This window comes from Neoarius graeffei, chromosome 28 (assembly GCF_027579695.1).
Source record: "Neoarius graeffei isolate fNeoGra1 chromosome 28, fNeoGra1.pri, whole genome shotgun sequence".
NCBI lineage: Eukaryota > Metazoa > Chordata > Actinopteri > Siluriformes > Ariidae > Neoarius > Neoarius graeffei.
Window position 1 is genome coordinate 14,995,897 of NC_083596.1, and position 26,791 is coordinate 15,022,687.

Consider the following 26,791-nt stretch of genomic DNA (forward strand, 5'->3'; position numbering starts at 1 on the left):
AATGGCAGTAAATCTTCTTTCTTTTCTTGCGTATTGCGTCATGAGGCGTTCCTGGCTTGTAAATCTCTTATTTTCGGTGCATGACACATTCACGCAGCTGAGCATGCTATGAATTAACAACGACAACGGTCTGCAGTGGGGCTACACAAACACTCAGCGAACATTTCTCCATTTGTGTATGAAAATACACTCCAACCACTCAGTTTGGGTTCATTTACAACCAACAGCGTCTTTTGATGCCAGCACGTAATTGAACGAGAGAAGACTGGTTTACCGGAGGCAAAATAAGCGTCATCTCTGCTTCTGTTCCCTCCGACAGCCCCGACGCACTACTGCCTCCGCCGAGTGCGCGCGCTCACACACACCGCATGTCAGGGCCTCGGATGAGTTCCTCTCCCTTGATCAACGAAGTCGGCGGGGAATTTGTGGTTATTATCGGTACAAACAGCGCGAATCACAACTTAAATGAGTGCGGTTCAGTTTGACATTATTGTCAGTCCGTTAGAAAAACATTTAATTTTATTAAAATCGAAAATTAATATTTAGAGCCTGTGGACTACAAAAATAAGATATTAAAGTAGCCAGCTGGACTTAATTGTGTGGCCGGCAGCCGGCGCTTGTGGAATAGCCTGGGCCCGCCCATCCTAAGTGTGACGCAACACGGGGGGCTGTTGCGAACTTAACAGTGCTCGCAGAACTTTGAAGTTGCGTTAGCCAGACTACTTGTGGAAAGCCCTGCATTCCGCGCAGAATACAGAATTGAATCAGCTCTGCGCATGCGCCGTGCAGCACAAAAAAATGGCAGCCACCATGAAGGGAGGAGATCTGGAGTTTTCAAACATTTGCTTAAGTGTGAAATCGCAAAATGGTATTCTAGCGAACAACAAAATAGTAAAGACTCAGAAAAACAAATCATTCAGTGATCATTTTAATAGTGTAATTTCATCCGAACTCGGCCTAACGCTCGATTTAGAACTACAAAAAGTCCGTGTGTCGGACATTTTAAGTACCTTTTGTAAAAGTTTTGCAAATGTTGCAGTCAGCATTTAAAATGCTAACTTAAAGTTTTTGTACAAGTTTCAGTTGATTAAACTGTGATATTTTATTAAATGTGTCTGCTTTTGTAATAAAAAAGTACTGAAAGAAAAAGAAAACACAGCATTGCGATTTCTTATCCATCCATATATTAAAAAAAAAATCCCTCCCTCCCTCCCAACTGAAATTTTTTTTGCTCACCCGGTGGACAGGAAACAGATTTTTTTTTAAGGATGGCCTAATGATCTTTGGTATGACCCGACTGCCAATAGAACTCGCGATTCCCTCTGGTTGAGAGGTAGACACGCTAACCACTAGGCCAGCTTGCGCTATACAATTCTGATGTCCAGGGGCTTTAAAGTTTGGGAGAATAGCAGGGTACAAATAATTTACAGCAGGGTGCAAAATGGTAAAATGTCTGCCAGCGGCAGACATAATGCACGCAAAACGTGCAGAGATAGATAGATAGATAGATAGATAGATAGATAGATAGATAGATAGATAGATAGATAGATAGATAGATATGCATGCAAGTACGAATTTTTCATGGGGCGGGATGGTTTGGAACAGGCCATCTAAAATTGGGATAACATTTACCCGGGACGGGTATTTGAGGCGGGTCGTCTAGCTTAAGCTTGATTAGCGTTGTTACGCACGCCAGTGTTTCCCACAGAAATTTTGGAGACTATGGGGGAGGCGCAGGGGTTGTTTAAAATTGAGTGATATGTTAAATATTAAGTTATTACTGAAAAACTATTGATTAAAAAAACAGACACTGAGAAATGGTCCTATAAACAACTTTACCAATATAAAAGATTACCAGGACTACAAAAATGCAGAAAAATAGGCTTTACTTATCCAAATGCACCTGTTGGTTCAAAAGTTAAAGTGCATAGAACCTCACAGCACAACATGAAGTTACCTTAAAATAGAATATAAATGCCTCAGCTTTCATGTAAGAAAAAAAAACTATTAATACTAGTACTGTGTGCAGGCAGTCTCTCCTGAAGACTAAATTAAACAATAATTATAAACTAATAAAATAAATGGCTCAGGCTTCATAGAAGAAAAAAAAACAATTTGAACAGAATCTCACAGTATGATGCTGAAGCTGCCTAAACAATGGAAAATAAAATACCATTTTGGCAAAAACGTTGGCATCCATTAATTTCTTGTATTAAGTAAAAAAATATGTTGCCAGATACTGCTGACGTTTTACAGCCCAAAATATGTTCAAAACCCGCCAAAATGCACTTAAAACCGCCCAAATTGGGCGGGAAAACGCGCAATCTGGCAACACAGGCGGCAGTAATGGCTGCACTCGTGTCGAGGATGTAAACACAGTTGACGCGGCAACGGACATACATGACATAGTGGATGTAATTTACGTTCACAACTTTTTTTTGCTGTCAGAAATATTTAATATTAAATTTTGTGACTCGACTGACAATAGCCGGCGGCATAACAAGCCATAGCCGGCGATTTGCCGCCGGTGACCGGCTACTTTTGAGACCGCTGGATGTCATCCTAAATTTCTGACAATGATCTCACAATGTGACTGATGCTATGACTTATGTCTACTAACCAACCAATAGCACAAAATGACGCACTGGTCAGTGCACCACTGGCAAAAAAAATTCTTGCATAGCTTTATTGTATACCCCTATAGCGGCACAGATGAATGACCCACGCTGATGATGTTTTATTCTTGTGTATTGACTTGGTCATAGCCTACGATTCAATGGGTGTTACATTTTCCATACAGCAAACTTGATGTTGTACCCAAATTTATTTGATTGATGTCGCACAGTGTGACTTTCAATAAACATCATCATTTCTTCCCACATGGCACGCGATTGGCCTTGGGGCATGCCATTGGAAAACGATGTTCCAATAGATACTCAAGGTTCATTTTGTCCATCGTTGTCTTCCGCACCTGTTGCTGATTTGCTACCAATGGGTCTTCCACTTTTCTCCATGTCTTGTTTGACGTGTGTTTATCAAACAATGTTTGTTTCTATAGCGCGTCATTTTCCATTTGGCAAACGTGAGCCAAGTGTTTAAGGAACTGCAAATGGCAGAAATCTTGAATGGGTTGTGAATTAGTGATTTTATGCAACTGTTGGTTTGATATCTTAAAAGCCCAGTTTAGCTGGCCTTCGACAGCATATGATTGCTGAAATCTCAGTCTGTAGGTGCTATTAGAGTTTTGATTTCAGGGGAAATACTGGCCTGAAACGCAATTGGATCAGATTTGAAGTATTTTCCAATCGAATCCAAGCTGCGTGGAGAAAGAGCGCTGATCGTTTGCGATTCTGATGGAGGTAATAAAATGGGTGAACTGAGGGATCAGATTTTGTTTTAACTCATATTAACTGACCGAACTCTTCAAGCCAACATTACGTCTCTGAGCTCTGACATCTGAAATGTTTCAGAAATAATAGACGTGCGTTCCCATCAGTGGAAATGTGATACTCGAATGAGTTCGGCATTCACCATAAAATTTACAATACGTGAACCTCAAAACTGCCCCATTAAGCTAATCAAGTATTTCCTCATTCATCAGCTTTCAGCGCTGACAATAAAGCCGAATCTGCTCGCGGTGCTCACGACGTTCCTTCTGCGTTCTGTGAATAAACAGTGAAGCTCAAATGGTGAGCCCAACCCCCGCAGGATCTCAGTCCCAGCAAGCGGAGCCATTAAAGGCCTACCATGCTGGGCACAAACCCTCCCCTTCTCCCCTGGCTACCAAAAGAGCAAACAGTGGTCAGGCTACAAATCAAGGCCATCTTTTTGGACCATAACAGAGCTTTAGAGCAGCTGGGCTGATGTATTAGCCCCCTCTGTCACTGCAACCATTAAGCACGAAGTGTCTCAGAGGAGAAGTTGTAGAAGTCGTGACTATCAGATCTCAGAAGAGAGCAGATCCCCAGGGCATCGTTCAAGCTCCAAACAGTGGGATATAAACTTTTTTTGTTCACATTAACTTCAAGGAGTGAACTCCTATATGTCCTGACACCAGGCTTGTAGTACTTGAGTCCGGGACTCGGACTCAAGTCCGACTCGTGCCTTAATTTTAAGGGCTTGTGACTTGACTTGGACTTGAGCACTGATAACTCGGGCTTGTGCGTTAACTGCATTAGGACTTGTAAATTGGAAACGAGGACTCGGATTTTTTTGTAACATGCCATAATAATTTGGCATAAGATGTTTATATCTACATTAATTTTTGAACTAATTTCGTGCAAGAGTGTCACACCTGCGCGCCTTGGCGTGTGCATCAGATAGACTCTCGGGCGCGCTCCGGACAGCACGCGTGCCAAGCGGACTCTCACGCGCACGCCGTAAACGACTCGCGCCTGCACAGGATTAAGGCGCAATCAGCACTCCGATATAAAAACTGTGAAAACACACTTACTTTGCGGAGTATTGAGTTGCATTGCTGACACATTACCAGGCCTTATTTCCTTGTTTGGTTTCCTGATCCCTGATTTCCTGTTTCTTGTCTTTGATTCTGCCGAGTCTACGATAGCCTGTTTGTACCTCGCTTGACCTATCGGCCGTTTCACCGTTTTACGATTTTGCCTGCCGTTCTGGATTGTTTACCTGTCTTCACTTGTATTAATAAACACACCTTCTGCACTTACATCCGTCTCCCAACCATCTCTGAGAGAATAGAAAGAGAAGCACATTCACCTGTTCATACGTCATGTTCAGGAACAAACTAATGTTAATGTCGCTAAAACAGCGACCGTCAAATGGTGCGGTTGGAGTCTTGTTCTCGGACTCGACTCTGATCAGTGGTGGACTCGTCTCGAAATTTTCTTTAATGACTTGGACTTGACTCGGACTTGAATACTGAGGACTCGAGACTGGACTCGGCCTCGAGGTTTAGTGACTCGACTACAACGCTGCCTGACACTGTATTTTTATTTTTTTCAGACTAACAATTTATCCTGTAATTTCACTGAACCAGAAATTATACCCTAGTCTTCCTAAGCATTAAAATACAGACTACTCTAAGCTTCTTTTTCATGTCGTCCTTGTTCCTTAGACGCACAGGAATGAGTGGACAAATCCTCCTTTGCAAATCTGTTCGAACAGGGATGTCATCATGTTCTGGCCATGGCTCAGATTTTAAAATCAGAGGCTGAAACAGAGGCCCAGATCACCAGCTGCTGCTTTAAAGAGACCCAGCAGGTTTATTAACCAAGGTTAGGGTTTCTATGCACCAAGCTGTGTTGAGAAAGAGAGCCGATCGCTTGGGATGATAAATCTGATGGAAATGGAAAAGTGAAATGATCCTGGATGAACCAGACGCATCCGATTTGTTAGAATACGTGTCCGACTTCTTGACTACTCAGAAACTTCGTTTTCCCTGGAGCAGAACTGCGCTATAATGCGAAACGGTTTTTGTGGCATTTATGGATATTTCAGGTATCTGATAAGAATGAACCATAAAATGAACATCAGATACGCCGGCCCAAATTTAGACATTCGACTTTGAAGGAATCACATTTTGTTTGCGTTTCCTCATGACCTTCTGAATACCTTTTTAATTTACAGTCTGTCACTAGAAATGGTTGGATCTCTTCAGATCAGAGTGAGATGTTCTAAGAATATATCACCTGACATCCTGCCAAGAATTGTGCTATGGAAGCAATTATATAAAGCAGCTGTGTGTGTGTGTGTGTGTGTGTGTGTGTGTGTGTGTGTGTGAGCTCGCAAGTCTCGCAGCTGTGAGTGAAAGCTCCTGTGCTGTCTCTTCTGGAAGGCCTAACACTTCATTAAGCATATATCGGAAATACACGGAGAACAGCGAACACCTGGATTACAGAGTACTTGCAGAACAACTGCTTTTAACTATTATAAAAAAAAAAAAAAACATCAGGGGGAAAAAAAAAGTTCTTGGTCATCAGTATGTGAGGAGTTTTGGTGTGTGGCTGTAGTTTTTTGGCAGAGCCCTTTCCACAAAATGCAGCGCCTCATCCGCCAAACCGCCATGTACCAAATGAGCGTTTCATCCTTCACCTCAAGCGTTGCTGAAAGAACTTCCACGGTCACTGATGAGAAACAATCCAGAACGTAACATACAAATTCTATCATGTTCTACATTTCCTCCGTACATTGTTTTTTTTTCTCCCGCGACCCTGCACAGGATAAGCGGTTATGGATAATGGATGGATGGATTATTTTTTTTTCTCCAGGCACTTTTATCCAGAAGCTTACAAACAAGGCAATGCACATTTGAGCACTTGAGGGTCAAACACATTGCTCAAGAACCCAAAATTGGCATTCTGGCCGAGCTGGGATTTGGAATTCACAACATAAAACCTCAACCACTGGAACTGTTTTTTCCACCAGCCAAAGTCCACCCTAACCCCAGGCAATAACAGCAATAACACTCCAAGTTAATACAGGAAAATCAGGGAAAATGGAGCATACGTTCTTAGCTCTCGAACACAGCAACATCAGGGTAATTTCTAGTTCAAAGCTCACAGATTCAAACCCCAGAGCTGTTAAACCAGCACTGCCAACAAACTGTTTGAGGAAACCGTACTATGGCCGACACACACCCTTTTTTCCACCACCAGAACGACAATGCTGTGCTGATTCAGGGAATTAGTGCACTTTTTTTTAAAAAAACAGCCTGCATTTCCACAAATTTGAAATCCAAACCATTGCAGCACCAGATGTAGGAGTTTCCAAACTCATGGTAAACAAGCAAAGTAGTTCCTCTTTTTGTTCATTCACCGTTGCAAATGTTTCAGTAATAATCTTCAAAAAACCTTCAACCCTCAAGTCTTATTTTAATAATGAAATAATTGTCATGGCAATGAAAACGATATTGAATCCAAGTCTTTGATCGCAGCAGTTCCTGGTTCCAGTTTAGCAGAATTTTATTGCTGAAAACGAACATATTTCCAGTTTCCTCTTTTGGTTTCATTCTGGATTCTGCTTTCACTTAATAGTATCCCGACATCAACATGTGTATGTAATATCTAGTAACCATGTTGGAGCATCTATTTAGCAGTTATTTCACAAAATCGAGTCGTACATGGGGCAGCACAGTGGTGTAGTGGTTAGCGCCGTCGCCTCACAGCAAGAAGGTCCGGGTTCGGGCCCCGTGGCTGGCGAGGGCCTTTCTGTATGGAGTTTGCATGTTGTCCACGTGGGTTTCCTCCGGGTGCTCCGGTTTCCCCCACAGTCCAAAGACATGCAGGTTAGGTTAACTGGTGACTCTAAATTGACCGTAGGTGTGAATGTGAGTGTGAATGGTTGTCTGTGTCTATGTGTCAGCCCTGTGATGACCTGGCGACTTGTCCAGGGTGTACCCCGCCTTTCGCCCGTAGTCAGCTGGGATAGGCTCCAGCTTGCCTGCGACCCTGTAGAACAGGATAAAGCGGCTACAGATGATGAGATGAGTCGAGTCGTACATGAGGTGATAGCCGACGAGGCGCGTAGAGTGGAATAACTGTTTTATTCTATTCACATTCAGTGGATTTTGAGAAACAGAGCATTTTTTAAAAAAAATTTTTGCAAACTCGATAAATAAAAACCTTATACAAAATGTCAGACAAAATTATTTCCACTTAGAATGTAAACAGACCATCAAAATCTAATCTCATTATCTCTAGCCGCTTTATCCTTCTACAGGGTCGCAGGCAAGCTGGAGCCTATCCCAGCTGACTATGGGCGAAAGGCGGGGTACACCCTGGACAAGTCGCCAGGTCATCACAGGGCTGACACATAGACACAGACAACCATTCACACTCACATTCACACCTACGGTCAATTTAGAGTCACCAGTTAACCTAACCTGCATGTCTTTGGACTGTGGGGGAAACCGGAGCACCCGGAGGAAACCCACGCGGACACGGGGAGAACATGCAAACTCCGCACAGAAAGGCCCTCGCCGGCCCCGGGCCTCGAACCCAGGACCTTCTTGCTGTGAGGCGACAGCGCTAACCACTACACCACCGTGCCGCCCACCATCAAAATGACAATAGCAATTTGTGAAAAATTTAAAATGGATACGTTCTTACCATCAAATACTTTTTATTCCATGTTTTGTTGCTTTTTGTATTTTTGGTGGTTTTCTTCTTCTTCTTTAGGGTTTTTTTGGCAGTTGGCAAACCAACTTAAAGGTGCATTACCGCCACTGACTGGGCTGGAGTGTGGAACAGGTGATACTGGGAGGAAAAAACTAATATTCTTTTAGCTATTTCTGTTTCTTTTAAATACTTGATAATTTTTGGGGTTCTGTTTTCAAGTAGAGTTTTTATTTTGTCCTCGGTTGGTTCAGCAACATGTGCCACCATTTTGTTTTTCTCTACTCATGGTATATGAGCTGATAGCCTAGTAGTAGAGTAGCCAATCGGAGTGCGTGATTGCTCATCTCCAGTGAATGTGGATAGAATAAAAACAGTTATTCCCTAACCAGCCTCTCTTTATTTCTCTTTCTTGAATGTGAAAAAGGCAAAAAAAAAAAAAAATGAAGTGAGACTGCAATTTTGAATGCCACAACCAAGAGGGCAAAATTAAGGGTGGAAGCGGTAATATACACTCTCCCCTGTCAACCAGTGTGACACTAGCCAATCATGGACGTCTGTGATCTCATGCAGAAGGTAGATAGCGTTTTCGTCCGAGTGTGCATGGGTGCAAGTTTTCCAGCATGTGCCGGAAGCTCCGGTTTTTTCAGTTCTGAAAAAGTCATTTTTCCAAATCGTGTAAATCCGTTAAGATTTTCGGGGGGGGAGTGGCCCTCTCACTGTCTCACTCTCATAGGGCCAATGATTTTCCGCGATCGCGGAAAACGGACGGAAATTATGGAATTTTTATAGTGAAACATTGCTCGCGTGTCAAAGTGTAACTGCCGCAGAAGGCTTCTGCGTAACCGCCGCTAACGCCCAAGCAGACAAGCCTTTCCGGTCAAGGCAGCTTTGTCGGTGATTGTGATTGGTTTGTGACACACTTAGCCAGCCAATGAGCTGCTTGTTTACAGATTCGCTCCCCGCGTCGCAACCAGAATGGCGACCGCGAAAAAGAAACGAATGCATCTGGTGGCCAAGGATGCCATATGGTTGCCAGTGGCGAGTGTGGACGTTGAGCGCTCCTTTTCCATGTATAAACATCTTCTAAATGACAGAAGATTCAGTCTCACGGAGACCAACACTAAGCAACGTATGATGCTCTATCATAATGGCGATATCGAGCAGCGTTTCTAGGAACTCTGAGAGCGCGCAATGACTGATCTGCAAGGAATATTCAGGACTCTCATTACAATCAAAGTTAAACTATTCTAGTCTGTTTGGGAGTGCGTTCTAGTCTGTTTGGGAGTGCGTTCTAGTCTGTTTGGGAGTGCGTTCTAGTCTGTTTGGGAGTGCGTTCTAGTCTGTTTGGGAGTGCGTTCTAGTCTGTTTGGGAGTGCGTTCTAGCCTGTTTGGGAGTGCGTTCTAGCCTGTTTGGGAGTGCGTTCTAGCCTGGTTTGGGAGTGCGTTCTAGTCTGTTTGGGAGTGCGTTCTAGCCTGGTTTGGGAGTGCGTTCTAGCCTGGTTTGGGAGTGCGTTCTAGCCTGGTTTGGGAGTGCGTTCTAGCCTGGTTTGGGAGTGCGTTCTAGCCTGGTTTGGGAGTGCGTTCTAGCCTGGTTTGGGAGTGCGTTCTAGCCTGGTTTGGGAGTGCGTTCTAGCCTGTTTGGGAGTGCGTTCTAGCCTGTTTGGGAGTGCGTTCTAGCCTGGTTTGGGAGTGCGTTCTAGCCTGGTTTGGGAGTGCGTTCTAGCCTGGTTTGGGAGTGCTTTCTAGCCTGGTTTGGGAGTGCGTTCTAGCCTGGTTTGGGAGTGCGTTCTAGCCTGGTTTGGGAGTGCGTTCTAGCCTGGTTTGGGAGTGCGTTCTAGCCTGGTTTGGGAGTGCGTTCTAGCCTGGTTTGGGAGTGCGTTCTAGCCTGGTTTGGGAGTGCGTTCTAGCCTGGTTTGGGAGTGCGTTCTAGCCTGGTTTGGGAGTGCGTTCTAGCCTGGTTTGGGAGTGCGTTCTAGCCTGGTTTGGGAGTGCGTTCTAGCCTGGTTTGGGAGTGCGTTCTAGCCTGGTTTGGGAGTGCGTTCTAGCCTGGTTTGGGAGTGCGTTCTAGCCTGGTTTGGGAGTGCGTTCTAGCCTGGTTTGGGAGTGCGTTCTAGCCTGGTTTGGGAGTGCGTTCTAGCCTGGTTTGGGAGTGCGTTCTAGCCTGGTTTGGGAGTGCGTTCTAGCCTGGTTTGGGAGTGCCTGTGTGGGAGTGCCTGTGTGGGAGCGCCTGTGTGGGAGTGCGTTGTGGCCTGTGTGGGAGTGCGTTGTGGCCTGTGTGGGAGTGCGTTGTGGCCTGTGTGGGAGTGCGTTGTGGCCTGTGTGGGAGTGCGTTGTGGCCTGTTTGGGAGTGCGTTCTGTGTTTTGTTAGGAAACATTGTTTCACGAGTTTGTGGTGTACTAAAAAAGATGGATATAGGGTAATAATTTTAAACAGTCAGTTATGAGTATTGTCATTACAGGCTCAGTAAGTATTAATGAATATTAATTTATCCCTATTAATTTATCAGTACTCTCAATATTGTATTGAGATGCTATTTTATTGCATATTATATATGAGATGGGTTTTTAGTTAACGGTGATCCTAGTTTCTTGATTTATCTGTTATCAGTATGTCAAGTAAAATATTTTGAGTTGTCTCAATCTGTGATCCCACTTTAATTTTTTTTTATTAATGCAATTTATCAGCTTCCTATCAGTGTAATTGTTTTATTATATATTTTTTTTCATGAATGACTTCATCATGCAAAGGACCATTTGTGTCTAGAGATGCAATACTTTGAAACCCAAGTAAAATTATGCCAGCCAGAATTACTAAATTGGAGCCAAACAGAACAATTTTGAACTGAAATTGTGAAACGGAATTTTTCATTGTCCGAAACGGAAAAAGCCAGATTTTGAAATGGAAAATCATTGGCTCTACTCTCAGCGTATTACCAGGTTACCGCGGTACAGTCTCTGCACGAGACAAATCTTTTCATCTCATCTTCGCCACATACCTCATTCAATTTATACGCCGCTCACCGAAGAGCGGTCCTGACTAGCCCGTTGTTTCACGGTGTTATACATGTGCGATATCATGTTTCACACACGTAGCACGTTGTTCGACCAAATCAACACAGCTATTCCAGTGTATATATTGTAAAAAAGGTATCACAGCAAAAGCATATTAAAAATGGTTGTTTCAACATTTAAATTAGTAGTTGCTAGATGTTTTGAAATATCAAGCCTTGTACTTGAAATATTTATTTCAGATGAATTGATGAAATGTATTAATCATTTGATGTGAATATGCAAATCATATAACTATTAATATTATAAATGACTGCATGAGAGACAACCATTTTAACTTGTAATTTAATTTTTTTTTCAAGCCCTAAGGGGGGCTCACCTCCCTTTGTAACCCCCCCCTGCATGACTGCACCATGCACGTCTGACCTTGTCAGACTTTTCAGGTTTTTGAAAATTTTATACTTGCACCCATGAGTGTGTCACGCTGCCCTGTAGTGCAGCATGAGCAGCAGTTCGAAAGGATGTGGTTTGTTGGCTTCGCATATCTGATGGAAGCACGTGTTAGCCTTCGCCCTCACCTGGCTGGCTGGTGGATGGGAATTAGCAGGAAATGCAGCTTGTCGTCATGTTCTAGAGAAACCAAAGCGAACACCTCTTTCCTGAAAGATATCCACATCGAAACGCTTTATACTGATACTATTACTTCGAGCCATGGTGATATCAAAATGAATGATCATTTTCTGACCAATCAGATTTGAGAATTCAGCAGCATTGTGATATGAATGTACTTAATATACTGTAAGCTGGGAATTTGGCTGGCGATGTGTCTGGGGTCTAGTTTGGATAAACCCAGTGGTAATACGCAGAATCCGGGAGTTTTCCAAGAAGTTTGAGCGAGTGTGTGTGTGAGAGATTAAACAGTGAGGCTTAACTGGGTCACTCATTGTATATGAACTCAAACACCTTTCACTTGGCACTACGCCTAATAGTGTATAGGTCCCCCTTGCGCTGCCAAAACAGCCCTGATCTGTCGAAGCATGGACTCCAGAAGACCTCTGAAGGTGTGTTGTGGGATCTGGTACCAAGATGTTAGCAGCACATCCTTTAAGGCCTGTGAGGTGGGGCCTCCATGGATGATTTATTGACTAAATGGCAAGTTTCGCCATCTAATTTTCCTTGGGTACTTGATGCTTTACATTTGAAGAAGTTTGAATCTACACCATTGAACATGTTCTGGTGGTTCAGTACAAGGAGGGTTTTTCTTTTAATTTGTTACACTGTATATTGGGGGCGGCACGGTGGTGTAGTGGTTAGCGCTGTCGCCTCACAGCAAGAAGGTCCTGGGTTCGAGCCCCGGGGCCGGCGAGGGCCTTTCTGTGTGGAGTTTGCATGTTCTCCCCGTGTCCGCGTGGGTTTCCTCCGGGTGCTCCGGTTTCCCCCACAGTCCAAAGACATGCAGGTTAGGTTAACTGGTGACTCTAAATTGACCGTAGGTGTGAATGTGAGTGTGAATGGTTGTCTGTGTCTATGTGTCAGCCCTGTGATGACCTGGCGACTTGTCCAGGGTGTACCCCGCCTTTCGCCCGTAGTCAGCTGGGATAGGCTCCAGCTTGCCTGCGACCCTGTAGAAGGATAAAGCGGCTAGAGATAATGAGATGAGATGAGACACTGTATATTAAACACGAAAGAACCCTATGCAAGTTTCACACCAATCTCAATCTCCGTGAGCTACTATTGCCCGTGAACCTGGTTTCCTCTGAAGGGCTGAGTGGAGAGTCGAGTGGACACATGCGAAATATATGTTTTCACTGTGTTTTGTCAAAATGACGTAAATCGTTCCCCATATCTCCTCAGAGACCTAGACTCGGCCCAGCGGAAGTCTCCGGCGAGGAGCGCTGATTGCAAGGTCCTATACGATCAGAACTCTCAGCCGAGTGGGGGAGAGGATTCACCGCTGAGGCTGCACGCAGTGTGTTAGCGCGAGCATGTAGCCTATGGGAAATGAATCATGTGCTGGATTAGCACTAATCCCATGTTTTGCAAAATCGAATATGTTGTCTTGGGCCTCTTGGGGGGGGGTTCACCAATCCATGTGCAAAGTATGGAGTATGTGCGTCCAGCCGTGTCGATTTGCACAGGTGAACAGACAGCCTTCCTTTAGTAGTATAGATTGTGTGTGTGTTAATCCAGCCAGATTATTTGGGCTCAGGAGAGGTCACAGAGAGGTCTAGTGAGTGTGTAGTATTAAACCAGCCCTCAAGCTTAATCGGTGCCTCTCTAATATGCTTACACACACACAGACTGGAAGCAATGCTGCAGTTTCAGGTCACATGGTTTGCCTGCTTCCATCTCTCCTGCTCCACCTCCGCTATACTGACAGCCTGTGTGCTGCAGTGCATTCTGGGTAATCCTTTGCTCCCCATCCCAACCGCATGTACCAAGATGACCTCTCTATATTCTCTCTCTTGTCTGTCTGTATTATTCATGGAGGTGGAGTGCAGATGCTGTCTGTGTGTTCAGCCCACCTGTCTGCTGGGAAAACATGAGCACGGAGTTCTTGTTCTTGTACCCCCCCCCCCCCCCCCCCCCCATCTCTATTCCTTCCCCCAGTTGTTGTTTTTTTCTTTCTTTCTCAGGACAGAAGGAGCTGAGGTTCCTTGAGGAAGTTTGTTGTATCATGTGTCCTTGTTACACCACACTTCCTGTTGCTCCTGTCTTGGCTGAAATAGTTTGACGCCTATTTCAGATCCTTGGAGGTTCTTCTGTTTTGTTGTTCAGTGCTGTTGAATTCTCAAATCTGATTGGTTGAAAGGTTTTGATTAATTTTCTACAACAGCAGCTCTGACAGTAGTTCCTGCTGCAAGGCAAAGCACAAGTTTATATTAACGCACGCGTTCGAATACGGTACCGTCGCCATAGTAACGATACTCCGTGTGATTTAAGCCTAGTAATAATAAGCAGGTTAAAAAAAAAAACATATAAACGTTCATATGGTCGATGTGGAAGCTTTCTGGAAGGAGATGTTTATTTAACATTTATGGATGGACTCTCCAGTGTCAGAGCGTTATAACGCAAGTTTTACTCACTTTGTTTCACAGATATTTCCAAAAAATTAAATGTAACAGTAAACTTGAATAAATTTATAACAAGCAGACAGAGGTCATCTATATCCTCCGCCCTATATACCAACTATATACCAAGTTTCAAGATATTATTTGTCATATTTTTCAAGTTCTGCTGCAGGAACCCAACCCTACCTCTTTACACTGACCTCAGCAGCCCATGGCATAAACCCACCAGACCTTTGGTCCAGCTGAGCTAAAAATTCAAATTTCTCACATTTCTTAGTATCAAAAGGCACGTATACATCACCTTGTTAACATGTATACCAACTTTCAAGACCATACCACTCATAGTTTTCAAGTTCTGCTCCGGAAACAAAACCCACCCCTAAGACTAACCTGAGAGACTAAGTCTGAAACTGTTTCCATGGAAACATGAAAAATGAAAATTTCTCAAATTTCTTAGTATGAAAAGGCACGTCTACATCACCTTGTTAACATGTACACCAAGTTTCAAATCCGTATCATGAATAGTTTTGGATATATGCTCCGGAAACGAACACTGCTCTTAGAAACTAAGTGAAAATCAATTTTTTTATGTAAAAATTTTTTTTTTTCAAAAATCCAAAATCGCAAAAGGCACCGGTTCACATGGTGCTTGATGTGTATACAAAGTTTCATGAAGATATCTTCAGTAGTTTTAAAGATATGGCCTGGAAACGAAAATGCGACCAGACGGACGGACAGACAGAACACATTTTTATATATATATAATTTATTATTTATTTTTTTTAAAAAGCTAATTGTTGGGAAACTGCTTTGCTTTTTTTTTAATGAATAAAACACTTCAGGACATGCCGTGATAAAAACGAATCAACTTCCAGGTGGTAACAGGAGCTCCGTTTCATACGAGCCTTCATCCTATCACCCTGTTGTTGATTAATATCATATACCAGCACACCTCCAAGTGTTTTATTCATCACGCATTCATCTGTGCTTTATAAGATAAGGTAATTTCAGTTTTTTTCTGTCCACCAGCTGAACATTTAACTCAAAGCATCAGCATTCAGTTTGTTTAATTTGCTTATTCTAAATTCCCTAAATGAATTCGGCCCATTGTTTATTACCGAAGTGTGTTATGTAAGTGCCATGACAGCTGGATTATCATGTACTCTAGTCTCGAGGGAACATTTCTGATCCACACCAGAAGTCCAAATTTCAGTGACACATTTGCAAAAAAAGGAGAGAGTAAACTAATAGCATACCGAGTTCGCCACCTCTGTGTTTAATTATACGTTGGGTGGAAAATAAATTCTGTCTGATTTATTGGCGGGAAGTCAGAGGTAGAACACAGGGCTGAGAGAAGAGCTGCTTAATGCGATCGCCAGACGGCACGGGAAACGCACTCCCTGCCAAAAGCTCACCACAAGACAACAAGATGGATCTTTTTTTCTTTCGTGCTCCAATTTTCTGTCTAAAACATTTGGAAAGGATTTTTTTTCTTCATAAACATTAATCATACAGTAATCACACAATCATGTTTCTACTGCAGTACCAAAGTTTTTGTTTGTTTTGCAGTATAGTGCATTTTTACCAGAGCTAAAAGCTTCATTTGTAGATTCTGATTTAATATGAAGTATAAAACAAATACAGATTGGGTATCGTTTTTGCTGAATGTAATGTGTAAGGCAAGATGATGGTTGATATATTTATCTTTTTTTTTTTTTTTTTTTTGCATTGGAACGTTTTTTGTTTTTTTTTTATTTCAGCAAATGAAACTTCATGTACAGTTTGGAAAATAAGTATTTGATACACTGCCGATTTTGCAAGTTTTCCCAGTTACAAAGAATGCAGAAGTCTGTAATTTTTATCGTAGGTACACTTCAACTGTGAGAGACAGAATCTAAAAAAAAAAAACCCAGAAAATCACACTGTATGATTTTTTAAAAATAATTAATTTGCATTTTATTGCATGAAGTAAGTATTTGATACAATAGAAAAACAGAACTTTATATTTGGTACAGAAACCTTTGTTTACAATTACAGAGGTCAGACGTTTCCTGTAGTTGTTGATCAGGTTTGCGCACACTGCAGCAGGGATTTTGGCCCACTCCTCCGTACAGATCTTCTCCAGATCTTTCAGGTTTCGGGGCTGTCGCTGGGCAACACGGAGTTTCAGCTCCCTCCAAATATTTTCTATTGGGTTCAGGTCCAGAGACTGGCTAGGCCACTCCAGGACCTTGAAATGCTTCTTACGGAGCCACTCCTTAGATGCCCTGGCTATGTGTTTTGGGTCATTGTCATGTTGGAAGACCCAGCCACGACCCATCTTCAATGCTCTTACTGAGGGAAGGAGGTTGTTGCCCAAAATCTCGCAAAACATGGCCCCATCCATCCTCCCCTCCATACGGTGCAGTCGTCCTGTCCCTCGTCTCGTCTCGTCGTCTTCTGCTTATCCGGGGCCGGGTCGCGGAAGCAGCAGTCTGAGTGTGGAAGCCCAAACTTCCCTTTCCCCAGACATCTCGGCCAGCTCCTCGGGAAGAACACCGAGGCGTTCCCAGGCCAACCGAGAGACATAGTCCCTCCAGCGTGTCCTGGGTCTTCCCCGGGGCCTCCTCCCGGGGGGACATGCCTGGAACACCTCCCCAGGGAGGCGTCCAGGAGGCATCCGAAAGAGATGCCTGAGCCACCTCAGCTGATTCCTCTCGATGTGGAGGAGCAGCGGCTCTACTCCAAGCCCCTCCCGAGTGACTGTGCTTCTCACCCTATCTCTAAGGGAGCGCCCAGCCACCCTGCGAAGAAAACTCATTTCGGCCGCTTATATCCGCGATCTTGTTCTTTCGGTCATTACCCAAAGCTCATGACCATAGGTGAGAATCGGAACGTAGATCGACCGGTAAATCGATCCTGTCCCCTTTGCAGAAAAGCACCCCCAAAGTATGATGTTTCCCACCCCCATGCTTCACGGTTGGAATGGTGGTCTTGGGGTTGTACTCATCCTCCTTCTTCCTCCAAACATGGCGAGTGGAGTTTATACCAAAAAACTCTATTTTGATCTCATCTGACCACATGACCTTCTCCCATGCCTCCTCTGGATCATTCAGATGGTCATTGGCAAACTTCAGACGGGCCTGGACATGTGCTGGCTTGAGCAGGGGGACCTTGGGCGTGCTGCAGGATTTTAATCCATGACGGTATAGTGTGTTACTAATGGTAATCTTTGAGACTGTGGTCCCAGCTCTCTTCAGGTCATTGACCAGGTCCTCCCGTGTAGTTCTGGGCTGATCCCTCACCTTTCTCATGATCATTGATACCCCACGAGGCGAGATCTTGCATGGAGCCCCAGACCAAGGGAGATTGACAGTCATCTTGAGTTTCTTCCATTTTCTAATAATTGCGCCAAGAGTTGTTGCCTTCTCACCAAGCTGCTTGCCTATTGTCCTGTAGCCCATCCCAGCCTTGTGCAGGACTACAATTTTGTCCCTGTTGTCCTTAGACAGCTCTTTGGTCTTGCCCATGGTGGAGAGGTTGGAGTCTGATTGATTGATTGTGTGGACAGGTGTCTTTTATACAGGTAACAAGTTCAAACAGGTGCAGTTAATACAGGTAATGATACCCCTTTTCCACCAAATCAGTTCCAGGGCTGGTTCGGGGCCAGTGCTGGTGCTGGTTCATAACTCGTTCAACTTGTGAGCCAGCTGAGAACCAGTTCGCTTTTCCATAGCTCGCGGTGCTAAGGGAAGCCACATCATTACATCGCTGTATACGTCAGTTACATCACTACGTTTGCATAAACCTTGGCGCGAATATCGAAGCAAAAACAACACAGAAACAGCAACATCAATAATAATGGATGACTTCGCGTTTGTACAGCTGCAGCTTCTCGTCGCTTAAAAATGGCGATCTTTCGCGGTCTTGTTGTTGTTGGTCTTAACAATCCCCCCCCCCCCGCTGACGTAAGCGGTTCTTTCCTCTGGCCCAACAGAGAGTTGGTGCTAGCCTGGAACCGGTTTTTCTGGCCCCAGAGCCAGTTCTTTGTCAGTGGAAACAGAAAACCCGGTTCCAAACTAAGCACTGGCCCCGAACCAGCCCTGGAACTGCTTTGGTGGAAAAGGGGCATGAGTGGAGAATAGGAGGGCTTCTTAAAGAACTAACAGGTCTGTGAGAGCCAGAATTCTTGCTGGTTGGTAGGTGATCAAATACTTATTTCATGCAATAAAATGCAAATTAATTATTTAAAAATCATACAATGTGATTTTCTGGATTTTTTTTTTGATTCTGTCTCTCACAGTTAGGCCCACTTTACACGGGGACGGTCTGAAACAAAAACGCAAAAGTCCGTTTTCGTTCTCACTTTTTTCCGCATCTACACGACCGTTTTCAAGGAGGAAATCTGCGTCTATACGGTGACGCATAAATGTGTGGAATTCAACTGGATGTGCATGCCAGGCGGCTAGGTGGTGCTGTGAAAGACCTCTGCTATGTCTGCACGCATGCGCAACGTCTTCCGTCTTGTCTGATCTGCACATCTGCATCGCGAAAACTTTGACTACTCTGGCTATGGTAAGTAAAAAAGTAAGCGCATACTATACCCGCCTCTGTTCATTAACAGTATATGTGCAGATTCGGTATAGATGTTCGAAGGACTCCTGGACGTTTATTAAAGCTTCCAGAGCAGCTTGAAGGTCCGTTGGATCGATGTAATCAGACATGCTCTTACTTTTTTACTTACTTTCTTACTTCCCGGGATGGCATGTACAGTATATGACATATGTATGACGTAAACGCGTACCCGACGTGAGCAGATCCGAGCAGAGTTTCACGTATTGGGTAGTTTAGACGGATATGCAACGGGGGCTGTTTTTAACTTATCCACTCTGGAAGGCGTTTTCAATTTTTTCCGTTTTTCAGCCTCGGAAACGCCGTCCCCGTGTAGACGAAAGGCACTTCCGATAAAATATTTAGTCGTTTTTACCCGACAGCGTCCTCGTGTAAACGGGCCCTTAGTGTACCCACGATAAAAATTACAGATCTCCCCATTCTTTGTAAGTGGGAAAACTTGCAAAATCAGCAGTGTATCAAATACTTATTTTCCCCACTGTAATTAAATATGCATATAGATAGATGGATGGATGGATGTTTGTGTGTGTTATTTACCAGCTTAAGGTCGGTCCGTGTCGTGAAATACCGTGACCGAGGTCTTGAAAGTACTGAGCGAGGCCCTCTGGGCCGAGGTCACGGTATTTCACCATAAGGACCGACCTTAAGCTGGTAAATAATATATTTATTTTTTTCTTTAACAAATTCTAACAGAAAACGAGAGCGCATGAAAGGGAAAACCGAGCTGAGGCGAGACGCCATTTTGAATCCTCATTCACGGCTGTAATGCAAATGGCTTCCTCCTCAGTATACAAGTACACTTCCATGGCAGGAAAAAAACCACATTTTGCCGCCTATGTAGTCCCCTATTTATAGAAAATTTAGTCATTCAGGATTCAGTCAGGTTTTTGCTCGGCGTTAGCAAGTTACACGTTTTTAGCTTTCTCATGAAATGTTTTATTTCTTCTTCCTCAGGGTAGTAAAACTTGCTTTCGCTGTGAAGACTGTCGTTATCGCTGTCCATGATGTAAAATTAATACTATTCTCCTGAGAAATGCTGGCAAACATTTATAAGATTTTTGATAGTCTTATAAATAAATCTTATTTAAAAAAAGATAAATGTTGATAAAAAATGCTACTTTGTTTGTTGTTGTTGTTGTGAACGAGCGAGTCGCCAGAGGTCCGTAACTGGGGTCCGTATCGTAGGATATGGACCCGCTCGCCAGCCAATCAGAGCGCAGGATTTGGTGAAAACTGGACCGCGAAAAAAATAAAATTACATACTTAATAAAACCAACAATCTAGTGTGCTGCAGTTGTTAGAATTACGGTATTTTCTTCTTTATTTGTGAAGAGAGACTTTTATCGAAAGGTTTGTTCTTTTTTTTTTTTTTTTTTTTTTCACTTTAATTTTTATTGAAAATTTTCTTTACAAAGGAGGAACAACTCAATAATAAATTACAACAAGTAAGAACACGTTCAGAAATATAACAAATGGGAGTCTCTTTACGTATAATCTGTCCATATTCTTTTTTCTTTTCCTTAATCAAGTTTTTTAGTTTTGTCGTTGTTCAGTGATAAATATTGTCCATCTCTTCCATTTCTCTTTGAATTGGGCTTCCTGTAGCCTCAGGCGGTGTATCATTTTTTCCATTATGTATATTTCCTCAACCAGGTGAGTCCATTGATCTTGAGTGGGGGTGTCTTCCCTTCCCCATTTCTTCGTGATGGCTTTCTTAGCTGCTGTTAGTAATATTTTTACCAGGTATCTATCTTTCGGTCTAATATTTTCTTCACATAGGTTACACAAATACAATACTGTACAAGTCATTGGAATCTTATATCCAAGAATTTGCAACAATGCATCATGTACCATTTTCCAAAACAATCTGATTTTATCACATTTCCAGAAAACGTGCGAGTGATCCACATTCATTACTCCACAGCCTCTCCAACAAGGCATATTTTTGTTCACCTGTTTACTCTTGACTTTGGGTGAGATAAAAAAACGTACCAGATTTTTCCAGGAGAACTCCCTCCAGATCCGTGAATTGGTGGATGTGTGGTGTATCTTCCACATCTTTAACCACTCTTCTTCTGTGATTTTTATCTTAAATTCTGATTCCCATTTTTCTTTTATGTATTTGGTTGAGTGCTTATTTGATATTAATTTTTTATATAACCCGGAAACAATTCTAATTTTGTTTTCTTTGTATATATTGATTACGAGTTGGATCACACCATGCACTTCTCCGGAGGGGTTCATCCTGATCTCTTTCAGAAAGTAATCTCTAAGTTGTAGGTACCTATAGAATTCCTGTTTATCCAAATCAAATTTTTCCTTCATATTTTGGAAACTCTCCAGCTGCCCGTTCTTCACTAGCACACACCACGCTGTGATTCCCTTGGTTGTCCACCACTTAAACCCTTTATCATATCTAGCTGGTTTGAATTTGCTATCATATGCTATCCATTTTAATGAATTAGCATCTTTTTGAATCTTGTATTTTTTTATTATGCTGAACCATAATTTTAGTGTAAACTTCGTTATTGGGTTTATTTGGTTTTTAATCACCTTGTATGTGTCTTCATCTCCTATAATACTCTGTACTGGGTATTCTCCAAGCTGTGTTTCCAACTCTTTCCACTTTGCAGTGTAATCTGGTTTGCACCATCCAACCATATACCTCAGCTGGGCTGCATAGTAGTATGCTTTCAGATTGGGAAGTCCCATCCCACCTTCTTCTTTTGGCAGCTGGAGAGTCTCCAATCTTATTCTAGGCCTTTTTCCACCCCAAACAAACCTTGAAATTATTCTATTCCAGCTCATAAACTGAGACTGTGGGACCTCTACTGGTAAGGATTGGAACAGGTATAAAAGCCTTGGCAAAACATTCGTCTTGATTATCTGGATTCGTGAGCTTAGATCCAGTGTTAATGTGGACCATCTTTCAATATCTTTTTGTATTTCCTGATTTATCTTACCATAGTTTGATTTATATAGTTTAGATAATCCTTTCATGATTGTGACCCCCAAATATTCAATTCCCTTACGTTTCCAGTCAAGTTTAAATAATTCTTGGATCTCTTTAGGTGGGCTATAGTTAAGTGCTAATATCTGTGTCTTTGCAACATTTATTTTATATCCTGATAGGTGTCCAAATGTTTCTAAAAGTTTCATCAATTGAGGTAATGATTCATTCGGGCGTTCGAGGTAGGTTATGACGTCATCTGCGAAAAGTCCTATTTTTTGTTCTACGCCATTCACCACCACTCCTTTAATCTCTTGTTCCTGTCTTATAGCCTGTGCTAGCGGCTCTATAAAAATGGCAAATAGAGTGGGTGATAGACAGCATCCTTGTCTTGTTGATCTCTGTAGTCTAATTTTGTCTGTCAGGCTCCCATTGACTTTAATTCTTGCAGTTGGTTGTTGATAGAGTGTCTTTATGCACTGTATTGATTTATTATTAAAGCCAAATCTCCCTAACACTTTATATAGAAAATTCCAGTTGACAGAATCGAAAGCTTTCTCTGCATCAATACTTACTAATACAGTGCTCTTTTTGTCTTTTCTTGCTTGTTCCACTACGTGTAGTGTTCTTCTAATGTTGTCATGGGTCTGGCGCCCTCTTATAAATCCTGTTTGATCTTCCTCTATTATTTCTGATATAAAGGAGTTCAGCCGTTTAGAGATTATAGTTGTATATATTTTATAGTCAACATTTAATATTGAGATTGGTCTATAGCTTGCACAGTGTTCTTTGTCTTTTCCTTGTTTCGGTATGACTGTAATTATTGCCTCAGACCATGATGGGGGTATTTTATTGTTTTGGAGAGTCCAATTGAAAGAGGCAAGGAGTAGTGGTGACAGCTCTTCTCCAAACATCCTATACCACTCTGCTGGGTATCCATCGCTCCCTGGTGATTTATTGTTTTTCAATGTATTTATTGCTTCTTTTACTTCCTCCAGTGTAATCTCTGCTGTTAATTTATCATTTTGTATAAGTCCAATTGAGGGTAAGTCTAACGTTTCTAGGAATGCAATCATATCATTCTCATCTGCAGATGCAGGTTGTGTATATAGGTCTTGATAATATCTTTGGAAGATATCCTCAATACCATCCGGGGTAGACACTGTCTCACCTGTATGAGGATCTTTAATTTTGCATATATTACTAATTGCTTGCTGTTTTCTTATACGCTTTGCCAGTATTTTTGTGGCCTTTGAGCCTACTTCATGGTAGCCCAGTTTAAAATATTTATTCTTTTTTTCAATTTCGTCCAGAAGTATGTCATTAATTTTTGTTTTTGTATCTTTAATTTGTTGACTTATCTTGGGGTCATTAGTATATTGATATTCCTGTTCCAATACTCTTAACCATTCATTGTACATTTTATAAGCCTCCATTTTAGCTCTTTTTGCATGTGCAGTTTCAGCTATCAGTTTTCCTCTGATGACTGCCTTCATGGCATCCCAGAAAATCGTTGGGTCTACAGTGCCATTGTTATTTTCCTCTATATATCTTTCAATTTCTGTTTTTACCTTCTTCTTTGTTTGGTCATTATTCAGAATTCCCAGATTAAGTCTCCATACTGTCTGCCGTCTTCTATTGTTTAAGTTTATTGTTAAATAGAGTGGGTTATGGTCTGACACGTCTGCGCCCCCTATCCTGCATTCTCGGACCATATGGTTGTCCTCTACATTCATAAAAAAATAATCTATCCTTGAGTGGACTTTATGTGCTGCGGAATAATGCGTGAAGTCTTTTTCCAGGGGGTGTAGATTCCTCCAAACATCAATCATTCCCATCTCCTTCAAGGATATGTTTATGAATCTTGTCAGATGCATTCTATTCTTTTTGAGACTAGTTGTATCTATTCTGTGGTCTCTAATAACATTTAGGTCTCCCCCACAAACCAGAATACCTCCTGTTTCTGCTGTGATATCATCAAATAGACATCTAAAAAAGGATTTGTCACTTTCTGGAGGTGCATATATGTTTACTAGTGTTAGCAGTTCATTCTCCACTCTTCCTTTTACTATAATGTATCTTCCTTCCTTATCCCTGCATTCCTTCTCAAGGTCAAATTTAGTTGAATTTGGTATTAGTATCACTACTCCTCTTCTACATCCCCCTTTAAATGAACTATAGTATAAGTTCCTGTAGCCAAATTTTTTAAGTTTATCATGTTCTGATTGTGACAAGTGGGTCTCCTGAAGAAAAATTATTTGTGCTTTTTCTTTTTTAAGTTTTGTCATGACCTTTTGTCTTTTAATTGGATTATTTAGACCATTTACATTCAACGACATTATTTTAATATTATTAGTCGTCATTTTGTTTTGCTATTATTTGTAGGTATACTCCCAAACATTTCTGAACAAAACACTCATGAACAATAAATATAACACCATGAACCAAAACAATGGTGACTTCAAACAGTGGGGGTGAACTGTGCCCCGAGTCCCTGTTGGAGGGTGAAGGGGAAATCCTCATCTCTCATGGGGGCCCCTTCCTAGACTTGATTAGTTCCTAATTGAACTCTATAAGGTCTAGATGTGTCCAACTATTGAAAAGAAAACTGAACATCTCCTGGTCGGATATGATTATTATCAGTGTTGAAGTCTATGTTTTACTGCTACCTGTCTCCAGTGCATGTTCATGTTTTCCTGAGGTAATCCTGTAGCTTCTCTCTGGCACGGTGCGCTGCTTCACGTGTCGTATCCTTTCCTCTGGCGCGCTGCCATTCCGGTGCTACGCGTGTCTTCTCCCTCGCCGCCGGTGTGCTGTCATCGCCCGGTGGGTCTGTGATGAATCCCCTTTCTCTCATAGCCTGCGCGGCTTCCACGGCGGTGTCGTATGTTTTCACTCCGTTGCTCCAGTGTATCCGTATTTTGGTCAGCGGCGTCTGGAAACGTATTTTGTTTTCTTTAAGCACCTTTTTAATGCCCACATATGACCTCCGTTTCTGGACGACTTCTGTAGGATAATCATGATCAAAAAAGATCTGTTTGTCTCCTACTTGTATTTTTCTCTTCCATGCCGTCTTTAAGATCATTTCTTTCGTCTCAAACTTGAGAAAATTGATTATGATGGACCTGGGTGGTGCATTCGGGCTTGGTTTCTGTGCGAGCGCGCGGTGCGCTCTCTGGACGTGGAGCTCCGTTCCTTCAGGTAGCTGTAGCTCTGTTTTTAGCATCTGGTCTACATACTTGCTAGTGGAGTTTCCCTCCGTCTCCTCTGGAACGCCGAAAATGCGGATATTATTCCTTCTTGATCTCCCCTCGAGGTCGGTTACCTTTTCTTGCATCTGGCGTGTCCGTTCCAGCATTTCCATCATCACTTGTCTCGCGTCTACTTTCCACTCCTCCAGCTCTGCTATGCGCTCCTGAGCCTCGGCCATTTCCGCCTTCTGTGTCCGTAGCTCGGTTATGTTGTCTGCTAGCTTGCGCTCAATTTCTTGTTGAAGAGTCGTGATTTCTTCTTTCATTTCTTTTTTCAACTCGTCTTTTAGCGTGATCAGTTCGTGTCGTATCTCTTGTTTAAGGTCTTTTATATCCTTGCTGATTGTAGCCAGCCCGACTCGCAGTGTCTCGTTGTGTTCTTGTCCCTCCATTTTCTCTGCTGCGTCGTCCTCGTGTTCGCTTTCTGAGGTCTCGGGTAGCTTTTCAGTTTCGGGTAGTTTCTCAACTTTTTCTTGTCTCTGATTAGTGTTTCCTGTTCTTCGGTTGCCTCTCCCACCCATAATATAACTTTCGGTCATCGAGTTTAAGCCTTAGGGTGGTTTTTTTATGTCCGACTTGGGAGAGCAGTTAACTATACGTCTGTTCACTCGGCCATCTTCCCGGAAGTCGAAAGGTTTGTTCTTATCATACACAGTTACAAAAAAAAAAGAACATTTTATGCCATTTTTATAATAGCATTTAATTTTAAATCCAAGAATAGTTAACATTTTCAAGAAGCCCCGCTATAATATCTTTTTAGTAATGGATAGGAATGAACATGCACAATTTCAAGATGATCCAGAAACGGGGATTTTTCATTCTTTCCGTCGACAAAAATGATTTTCAGGAAGATGGTTTAAAACCTAAAAAATAAAATGTGGTTTAATGTCTTTCCACTCTAGTTATAAAGGAAATAACATGTATATCATAATGCTCCATACTGCTCTTTTCAGGAATATACGATTGGACAGGAACAAGCAGGCGAAGCTTCGTTTCATTAAACGCTATGGTTGCGAGTGGACAAAAAAAGTAGGTTTATGATATATTTATAGGTGTCAGAAAAATCTGGAAAAAAAATGTTTGATGTGCTCAAAAATTGCATCTTGCCTTGCGTGTTTGGACGTTAAAAGACGGATGTTGAAAGAGTAATCAGAAAATGAAGGGAATTCGGCAGTTAAGAGTTCAAAATCAGTTCAACTGGTTAGATATCCCAGCATGCATTGAGGAAAAGGCTTGTGCTCCCATGTTACCAGACAAAACAAGTGCTGGTGCATGCCCCCATCTCCGCCTACACACACACACACACACACACACACACACACACACACACACACACATCTCCAGTAGGCCAAAGTTCAACCACTACATTCACATGCCTGCAAGCAATTACACATCCACATGCAAGAGTGGGAGGGAGGGAAAGGTTACTCTGGGCCATTTAGCACTGTTGCCATAGTGAAGCTAACACTCAATCCAACTTGAGAAAGGTCAGGTAGATCATGTGTCTTTTTGTTTTCTTTTTGTCTTTCTTTCTCTGTCTCGGCTGCCAGTTCTGCCGTTGGCCAAACATCTCCTTGAAAAGCCCGATAATAAGCCTGTCACGTCTGATTTGGAAACAGATCCTTCAAGGCAAGAAAACATTAAAATTTCATACTTCAGATGCTGGTGAGAAAGCCGGCTTTTTTTATTATTATTATTTATTTATTTATTGTTTTTTTTTTTTTTTATCTTGGCCTGACAGCTGTGCTGCAGAACGTGTCAGTGTGCACAAATAGGGTTTATTAGGATCTCTAGTGTAAGTAGGAAATA

The 26,791-nt window shown here is 42.4% G+C and overlaps 1 protein-coding gene across 5 annotated transcripts in view; it reads left to right on the forward strand.

Moving 5' to 3' along the window:
* The window catches only part of pigl (phosphatidylinositol glycan anchor biosynthesis, class L), a 78,132-nt gene that overhangs the window by 6,121 nt on the left and 45,220 nt on the right, over positions 1–26,791 (forward strand). Inside the window, exons 1-2 of one of the 5 annotated variants that reach the window (XM_060912594.1) lie at positions 24,977–25,616; positions 25,936–26,011. The exons of 2 other annotated variants lie outside the window; for them this stretch is intronic. In XM_060912594.1, the coding sequence (XP_060768577.1) occupies positions 25,550–25,616; positions 25,936–26,011 (143 nt within the window). In that variant the 5' untranslated portion in view covers positions 24,977–25,549. Of the gene's footprint in view, positions 1–24,397; positions 25,617–25,935; positions 26,012–26,532; positions 26,612–26,791 lie in introns of those variants that run through there. 2 more of the 5 variants (XM_060912593.1, XM_060912592.1) reach the window with 2 other exon arrangements.